Source organism: Danio rerio, chromosome 15, assembly GCF_052040795.2.
Source record: "Danio rerio strain M-AB ecotype USA chromosome 15, GRCz13ab, whole genome shotgun sequence".
Classification (NCBI taxonomy): Eukaryota; Metazoa; Chordata; class Actinopteri; order Cypriniformes; family Danionidae; genus Danio; species Danio rerio.
This window is the reverse complement of record NC_141035.1, coordinates 51,795,001-51,805,000: the sequence shown is the minus strand read 5'-3', so window position 1 is coordinate 51,805,000 and position 10,000 is coordinate 51,795,001. Positions and strand designations below refer to the sequence as shown.

The window sequence follows — 10,000 nt, the reverse complement described above, 5'->3', positions numbered from 1 at the left end:
TATATATTTATTTTACATAATTACAGACGTTACAGTAGCCTATTTCACACTGTCATTGATCTGCAGTTATAATCAAATCATGTTCATAGGAAGGTGAGTAATGAACATTTATAAACAGGTATTGATGTGTGTGAAGCAGCTGTGTAGTGAGGAGTGCTGCTCATTATGATATGTGAACGACCCGTACAGCTTTACTGTAGACATTTAGAGCGAGCATGACGTCGACTGAAACTTTATCATACACCACGCACACCAAAAGGGCTTTGTGGTGGAAACGCAAGCCTGATAAAGGTGACCCGTACACAGCATTAAAGCTGACTGAGTTTGGACACCCCTGCTGCACAGTAGTGGACTGTTCTCCAGCTGCTGATGACTGGTAATAATGAGGCTGAAGGGCAGCAGCAGGGGGCGCCAGAGAGCATCACTCACTGAACACATCATCAGACAGAGCCCATGATCCATCACACAATAAACACACCTGCAGCACACACACACACACACACACACACACACACACACACACACACACACACACACACACACACACACACACACACACACACACAGACCAGCAGGGGGCACACCCACACCTGAAGGAGTTTACCTTGGTTACTGTAGTAAACATGTTCGTGTGTGTGTGTGTGTGTGTGTGTATGTGTGTGTATGTATGTGTGTGTGTATGTGTATGTGTATGTTTGTGTGTATGTGTGTGTGTGTGTGTGTCTGTTACCTGTGTTCGTTAGACCCCGGCCTGCTCCACGCTGTACTGCAGATCAGGCGTTTTGTAGCTTAGCAGCATATCAGTGGTGCAGGAGGACGGATAACAGGAGGAGGAGTGGACATCTGCGTCCACATCACACACTGCACACACACACACACACACACACACACACACACACACACACACACACACACACACAGAGAGAGAGAGAGAGAGATGAGTAATGATGTAATACAGAGTAAACACACACACACACACACACTGCCCCACCTGGCCCCTCCCTCTGCTGTAGCTGCTGGCTTCCTGTCAGAGACGATTGGCTGAGGATGTCTGACATGCGGGCGGAGCTTAATGCTTTCCCAGCCAATAAGCTCATTCCAGACATCGGCTCCACCTGCTCCTGTAAGAGGAGGAGGTCAAGAGGTCAGCGCTGGTTACACACACACACACACACACACACACAAACATCACACACAGAGACACACACACACACACAAAGTGACGCACACACAGACACACACACACACGTACAACCACATACACATACAGATGCACACACATGCAATCACACGCACGCACACATACATACAGATATGTACACACACACACACACACACACACACACACACACACACACACACACACACACACACACACACACACACACACACACACACACACACACACACACACACAGAGCCGTACGTATGCGTCGTCGCAGGTCTGGATGGTGTGGTGTCGCTGTAATGCTCCGCGTGGCCTGTAGGAGTCGCTCTGTGCTGAGCGTGAGCCGTAGCCGTTATGATCGCTCTCCATGCCTGCGTCTGCAGCGTCAGCACAAGACTCTGAAACACACACACACACACACACACGTAACATCAGCTGTCTATATGATCAGCATCAGTACTCTCTCGTGTTAGTGTGTGTGTGTGTGTGTGTGTGTGTGTGTGCGCAGCATGTCTGCAGAACTGCTGTGTGTGTGTGAGAGATGTTAAAGCACTGATGAATGCCTCACCTCTGGTTGCCGTGGCGCTGCGCAGGTAGGCGTGTCTATGCGTGGGGGAGGAGTAAGGCGGGGTGCTGCCGAGAGGCGGAGCCAGCAGCTCGTGGGCCTCAGTGCAGGGGGCGGCGGCTTTGGCCAGCAGGCCCTCGTGATAGGCCGGCATCTCGTCCTCCTCCATGCTCTCGGAGTGGGGGAGGGATGGGGCGGGGCACTCAGGCGGGGTCCTGATCTGTAGCAGGTGGTGGTAGTGCTGCGTGGGCGTGGCTTGTGGAGGGGCGGAGTCTAAGCTCTCTGCAGCCTGGCCCAGTTGCTGGAGCAGCAGCATCTCTCCGTAGTCCTGTGGGATGGTGGGCGGGGCAGTGGGCGGGGCCGGGCGGCTGTGGCGTTTCAGCAGCGCGGCGAGCTCCTGTGGGGGCAGGCGGGGGTCGGCGTGACCTGTCAGTGAGTGTCGCGGCGACAGCAGACCCTGCAGCGTGGGCGTGACCTGCGGCGGGGGGCGGTACTCCAGCGGCGTGGGCGACAGGAGCGCCTGCTGCAGTGCGGATGGACCGCCGTAACTCAGCCCGTACCCCTCCAGCCCCGGCACCTTCAGAGACGCCCCCTGCAGGTACGGGTTATAGGAGCCCATCACGCTCTCGCCCAACAGCTGCGCAGTCAACTGCTCATACGCTGACGTGTGGAAGCGGCTCAAACTGCGACTGTAACACACACACACACACACATTACTCACACTGATGGAAACACACCCACTGTATTATCATTAGCAGGTGGGAGGAGTCTGGTCTAATCTGACTCCACCCCCAATCTGTTTATTTTATGCCCATGATGAAGACAGTGAGCATCCCTCATCAATAACTCTGACAATATCCAGCACACCGTGTTCACTCAATACTAGACCACGAGCAGTCAGGGGGTCACAGGCCGTGTGTTTAACGTGACTCTGAGCTTTCATGTCTTCGGTTGCCAGATGTTGTTTATTTTATTTATTAATAAAATAAAGTCCTCTTCAATAAATAAACCAGACTCAAAAATACAGCGGACTGAAAAACCTAAAACAGCACAAGCACAACTAAATATAACGAAAGAATAATAAGCTAGAACAATAAGACTGAATAAGCTGAAAGCTAAGAGCAGACGGACACAGGGCTGAAACTACACTAACAGCTGAGGAAGCGGACACTGCAGGAGGGGCAATCACCGGGTTTTGGTGTTACGATGTTTACGCCAAATGCAGAACTAAGTTTTCACAAGAGTATATTAATATAAAGCGAACACAAACATGCTAATAATGGCAGCGTAAATAGAGGCACATTATTGATGCGCAAATAGTCGAATTATCAGCGCAAATTTAACGATGCGCGAAAAATGTAATAATCGATATGTGAATAGAGGCAAAATATAGATGTGCGAATAGAGGCAAATTAGGAATGTAGCAGTTGGTAGTATTAGTGAGCAAAAAGAGGCGAATTATTGATGCGAAAATAGTCAAATTATCTATGCACAAATAGTCATATTAGTGATGCGAGAATAGTTGAATTATTGATGCGCAAATAGTCAAATTATCTATGCGCAAATAGTCATATTAGTGATGCGAGAATAGTTGAATTATAGATGCGCATAGTCAAATTAGTGATGCGCTAATAGAGTTTAATTATTATTACGCAAATTGTCAAATTATCGATGCGCAAATAGTCATATTAGTGATGCGCGAAGTTGAATTATTGATGCGCAAATAGTCAAATTATCTATGCGCAAATAGTCATATTAGTGATGCGAGAATAGTTGAATTATTGATTCGCATAGTCAAATTAGTGATGCGCTAATAGAGTTTAATTATTAATACGCAAATTGTCAAATTATCGATGCACAAATAGTCGAATTATTGATGCGCAAAGTCAAATTAGTGATTAACGAATACAATCAAATTATTGATGAACAAAAAGTTAAATTATTGACGCACATGTAGAATCAAATTAGTGATGTGCGAGTAGAGTTGAATTATTAATATGCAAATAGTCAAATTAGTGATGCGCATAGTCACATTAGTGATGCGCTAATAGAATAAAATTATTGATGCACGGATAGTCAAATTATTGTTGAACGAATAGAATCTAATTATTGATAAACAAAAAGTTAAATTATTAATACGCAAACATTTAAATTTGTGATGCGCAAATAGTCAAATTAGTGATGCGCAAATAGTTGAATTATTGATGTGCTAGTAGTCAAATTTGTGATGCACGAGTAGAATTAATTTATTAATGCGCAAATAACTAATTTGTGACGTGTAAATAGTCAAATTAGTAATGCGCAAGTAGAATCAAACTATTGATCCGTGAAATGTCAAATTATTGATATGCGAATAGTCAAATTAGTGATGCGCGAGTAAAATGAAATTATTGATGCGCGAATAGTCAAATTATTAATGCGCAAAATGTCAAATTAGTGATGCGCTAGAATGAAATTATTAATGCGCGAATAGTCAAATTAGTGATGCGCGAGTAAAATGAAATTATTGATGCGCGAATAGTCAAATTATTAATGCGCAAAATGTCAAATTAGTGATGCGCTAGAATGAAATTATTGATGCGCGAATAGTCAAATTAGTGATGCGCGAGTAGAATGAAATTATTGATGCGCGAATAGTCAAACTATTGATGCAAGGATAAAGTTGAATTACTGATGATCCTATAGAAGCTAATTAACGATGTGTAAATAGAGTCAAATTATTAATGAGCAACAATTCTGCCAAAAATGCACAGAATTGGCCTCAATCATATTTACCACGCAAGCTCAAACAACCGAACTCAAGTGAAACATTAGCGTGGGGGTATGAACAGGGTATGCGAGGTTGTCGGTTTAGTGCAAAGACAGCATTAGAGGGGCTAACTGTGGTATTGGTAACCTAGCAACCAACAGTAAACAAGTCAAGGCTACTGGATTCTAGCGTCTTCATCTACATCTCACTGTACCTCTGTGGCGGCGGCGCTCGCTGCTCCGCTCAAACACTCCTCTGGGCCGTCTCGCAATATTTACAACACATCATGTACACACACATCATTTATAAAGCACTACACAACAAATAACGGGAGGACAGTGGCAGGGCTGGGTCGGCGTGCGCGGAGGCGTCACCTGTGGGTCTCTGCGTTGTCGGCGCTCAGCTGTTTGCCCAGAACTCTGTGACACGGCGTTGCTAGGAAACTCTGTCGCTGAGCTCCGCCCCCGAGCTCCACCTCCTGCACCTGAATTGTCACCTGCTGCTGGGGGAGGGTCTGCGCTAGTGTGCGGGCGGAGCCTGGCGGCACTGAAGGCTGCTGATTGGCCAGTGCCATACGGGGAAGGCTGGTTGGGGGGGGGCTGTCGCTGGGAGACTGGTAGAGGGCGGAGCCATGCTGATACTGCACTGCAGAAGGCCCACCTGTGGGAGGAGTTTAACAGGTTAACGCCCCTGTGACCAAATATAGCACAGGAAATCAGAGGAGGAGGAGCTAACCATGCGTCTGCATCAGCCCTGCACCGCCCCCAGGAGGAGGAGGAGAACTCTGATTGGCTGGCCTGAAGAGGTGGTTGCTAGGGTGCGTTGGGGGAGGACTGGAGGGCTGAATGCGCAACCTGAGAGAGAGACAATGAGACCCATCTGAAATAGTGTGTGTGTGTGTGTGTGTGTGTGTGTGTGTGTGTGTGTGTGAGTATGCATGTGTGTGTGTGTTTGTGTGTGTGAGTATGTATGTATGTATGTGTGTGTGTGTGTGTGTGTGTGTGAGAGTGTGTGTGTGTGTGTGTGAGTGTGTGTGTGTGTGTTTGTGTGTGTGAGTATGTATGTATGTGTGTGTGTGTGTGTGTGTGTGTGTGTGTGTGTGTGAGTATGTATGTGTGTGTGTTTGTGTGTGTGAGTATGTATGCGTGTGTGTGTGTGTGTGAGTATGTATGTGTGTGTGTGTGTGTGTGTGAGCGTGTGTGTGTGCTGACCTCTGTAGCTGGTATGTCAGGTGACTGCTGGGCTGGTTTTCTCCGTGTCCCAAAGACAGAGCCTGTGAACCGAGAGTACACCTGTTTAACTGCAGCTCACAGTGCAGAGCAACACCTCGCAGCGGTGTGTGTGTGTGTGTGTGTGTGTGTGTGACCTGTATTTGCTGGTGTAGGATCTGCTGTTCTTGCTGGTAAAGGACGTGCTGTTGTTGTGTGTGTTCCATCAGCCGCTCGTCCTGTGGAGCCGCGTACATCTTCTGCAGCTGCTCACACTCCTGCACAAACACACACACACACACACATGCACACACACACACGCGCACACACACACACACACGCACACACACATACAGGGATGCGGATGAGAGTGTTAGTGTGAGGGTTTGAAGAGAGAAATATAGAGTGTGCAGCATGACAACAGCGGAAACCCGTGTGTGTGTGTGTGTGTGTGTGTGTGTGTGTGCTTGACCTGTTTGAGTTGTCGGATGAGGCTGTTGTTCTCCAGCTGGGTCTTGTAGGCCTGTATAGTCGCGGCTCCATCAGAGAAGCGTCTGACGGGAGAGAAGCGCTCCATCGGCAGGTGAAGAGTGTTACAGTCCTTATACGACGACCTGACAAACACACACACACACACACACACACACACACACGATCAGCACAATACACACACACACATGACAGTCATGCTAACACAGATAGACAGACCGTTTTCTCACACACACACACACACACAAGCATCATGTTCAACAATCTCATGTCACACACACTCAAAACACACACTACAGCCTGAACACGTATCATGCTCATGCTAATGCTAGTCTCACACAGCCTGAGGGTCAGGGAGGGTAAACTCCAGAAGGGATACATCATCATCATCATCATCATCATCATCATCATCATCATCACTGTAGAGCAATAATGAATATGAACAGTACAAGGTCTCTGGTTTGAGTCTCGGCTGGGTCAGTTGGTGTTTCTGTGTGGAGTTTGCATGTTCTCCCCGTGTTGGTGTGGGTTTCCTCCGGGTGCTCCGGTTTCCCCCACAGTCCAAACACATGCACTATAGGGGAACTGATCAACTACACTGGCCGTAGTGTACGAGTGTGTGTGTGTGAATGAATGTGTATGGGTGTTTCCCAGTACTGGGTTGCAGCTGGAAGGGTATCCACTGCATAAAATATATGCTGGAATAGTTGGCGGTTCATTCCGCTGTGGCGACCCCTGATTAATAAAGGGACTCAGCTGAAGGAGAGTGAGTGAATGAATTCTTGTTAAGCTCCGTCTGCAGCTGTATCCCTTCTAGAAACAAGCATCAGGGCACTTGCTGTGTGATTGACAGGTGAACCGACCAATCACATTCTTCCTGTGCTACGTCATGTTCAGGTGTGTGTGAATGTCCTGATGTGTGTGTGTGTGTGTGTAATAAGATCTCCATGTGTGACTAACTCATTCACAGACGTTCACATGTGTTTTCACACTTTCGAGATCTTTCTTAGAACGAACACACACGCACGCACGCATGCACACACACGCACGCAGACGCACACGCACACACATACATCAGATGATCAGTTGTGGAGTGAGAATAAGAGTAATTTAGTCTTAATTAGGACATGATTGATGATGATGATGATGATCAATGTTTAACACATACAGTAATAAGGTAAAGAGATCAGGGGTGTGGCGTTTCCCAAACAGTGACGTAACTCGTGGCTGAACTATCCCAGTATGATGCACTGTTTGAGAAGAGAGCGCTGTAGTGGCGAGTGTTTCTCAGACCTCTAGTTTCTCTGTGGCAGATCCATCTCTTGAGCCACGTCAGTTCTAATGTAAAACGCTCATAATGACGCTCTACACGGCTGGAGGAACCACTGCTGCAGAGCAGAACCCGTCATCACTTTGTGCAGATGATATTGTTCTACACGCACACACATTTAATAAAGTCCAACATTAGTTTAGTGAAAGCATGCGCTCGCTCTCCATATTAGCTGAAGTATCTGTAAAGGGCACATATAGAGGCTGTGCTTCCTTTACTGATATTATAGAGAACACTACATATTCTACTCTCAGGCTGCTTTCACACCTACACTTTAGTTTGGGAACCCGTGTCGTTTTCCCAGTTAGCGCGGTTCGTTTGGCATATGTGAATCCACCAATTGCTCTCGGATCAGCACCAAATCAATCGCTCCGAGATCGCTTGAGTGAGGTGGTCTCGGCTCGATTGACACAAACTCTGGAGCAGGTCGATTACAGTGAGAAAGCGATCCGATCAGAGCGCGGTTATATCACAGTGTTTATGGATATGTAATAGGCTTACGGCTATATGAAGAGAGAATTATGAGTAGGGCGGGAAGTTTCGTGAGTCTCCGGATGCCCGCAAACGAGTGATGATCTCCCGGTAATCTCGCGTCTCCCTCCCGGTCCTCAAATACGTCGCGCACCCTTCTCACCCCTCCCCACCGCATCTCTCCTCTCTCTTCAGACACGTCACGCACACCCTGTCAAACTCCACCAAACCACCACCTCTCCTGACAGCCGAGCGGGACTCTGCCAAATAAACCCTGACACTCTGAGCAGTGTGAGGAGAGTTTACTCACGTGACTAGTTTTAGGGTGCTTTCACACCTGCCTTATTCAGTTAAACTGAATCGCACTAGAGTTTGTTTCCCCTTTTGGTGCGGTTGGTTTGGGCAGGTGTGAATGCAGCAATCGTACTCGAGTGCGCACCAAAAGCGGACAAAAACAAGCTTACCGAGACCTGCTTGAAGAGATGGTCTCATTACGCTTTCAAACAAACCCTGGAGCGGTTCGTTTGTGGTGAGAATATGATCCGTACTAAAACAGGTCCAACCGCAAAAAGTACTGCGCCTTTTGGACTAATTCAGCTGCCGTAGGCCAATGCGCTGTGCATTATGGGATATGGAGGAAGAATATTTGTTGACAGCGCTTTACCAACAGAGAGAGAAAGAGAGAGAGAGAGAGAGAGAGAGAGAGAGAGAGAGAGAGAGAGAGAGAGAGAGAGAGAGAGAGAGAGAGAGAGAGAGAGAGAGAGAGAGAGAGAGAGAGATAGAGAGAGAGAGAGAGAGAGGGGGGAAAACATTAGCTGATGGATCGTTGGTAATATTTCCACAAGATGAGCATGTCTCAGTTTAGCTAAATTAATTCACGCCTCCTCCTGAAGTGACGAGTGATGCATTAAACACTGTTTTCCAGCCGCGGCCGCACTTCACTCTCGTAATGTAAAGTTTGTCTAAAGCAGGGATACAATCAGCCAACGCAGTCGCCCCTCCAGAGTAAAAGGTTTTGTTAACCTGCGGGAGTTCACTGGCATTTTCCCGCACGGGAATTCTGACCAATCAATAAGCAGTTTAGGAAATAACAACATCTGGCCAATGAGAGATGTGGATTTTGTCAGATGACTGCATTTTGGTTCGTTTCAACTGGTTCGGACCAAAGCCAGCAGTGTGGTGTGAAAACGACCCAAAGTCGGCGGAAAATGCAACAATGCATCATTTATTACCCTTGATCCAGACCAAATGAAGCCAACTACAGATGTGAACGCACCCTTAGCTCTCTTGGTCCGATTAGAAACTTTGCCGTGTGAAAGCGAACCGCTCCAAGAGCAAAGAGCAACAATGTAACAATATTAATCCCCGTTTCAGAACAACTGAATGGACTGACAGGTGTGAACCCACCCTGAAACTTCAAATCACTTACAAACGCTAACACCTATTCTAATGTCATATATAAATCATGAATAAATAAATAATGAGGCGACTTATTAAGAAATGACATTTAATATTCATTAGGAAATGAAGAAAATCATACTTTAATAACAATAATAATCGTATTAATGATGGAGACGATTGGGATTTTTATTGAGTCGGATATTGTTTATTTATTTAGTATTTTATAAAAAGTCTACTTTAATAATCTGACCCATGTAAACACTGCAGAAGTGTTCTGGCCGGCCGGCCCGTGTCATATCCAGCACAGATACTTCATACATGAGCCGCTATACAGTAAAGCATTAGCTATAGCTATAGCTCTCATCATGAGGCTGTGTTCAAAATGACATCAATGTGTTCAAAGTGCACTGTGAAGGGAACACACTAGTGAACATGAAGATCGCTAAAACTGAACTGTGAAATACTCTAAAAGCAAATTACACTGAGAGATGAGCCGAACGCTTTCTTTAAATGATCATTCCCTCTGTACATGCTAGACTGTTCTAAATGAATAGGGCATAGGGGGGATGAGTGGGAATAGAACACAGCCAGGAACTCTGCTTCTAACTACAGCTCCAGA

General features: G+C 46.6%; 1 protein-coding gene across 1 annotated transcript in view; it reads right to left on the bottom strand.

Moving 5' to 3' along the window:
- The window catches only part of sik3 (SIK family kinase 3), a 42,261-nt gene that overhangs the window by 3,805 nt on the left and 28,456 nt on the right, over positions 1 to 10,000 (bottom strand). The window contains 9 exon segments of the mRNA NM_200541.2: positions 731 to 861; positions 992 to 1,121; positions 1,427 to 1,566; positions 1,737 to 2,422; positions 4,857 to 5,142; positions 5,218 to 5,336; positions 5,694 to 5,755; positions 5,849 to 5,968; positions 6,163 to 6,304. Coding sequence (NP_956835.2) covers positions 740 to 861; positions 992 to 1,121; positions 1,427 to 1,566; positions 1,737 to 2,422; positions 4,857 to 5,142; positions 5,218 to 5,336; positions 5,694 to 5,755; positions 5,849 to 5,968; positions 6,163 to 6,304 — 1,807 coding nt within the window. The 3' untranslated portion in view covers positions 731 to 739.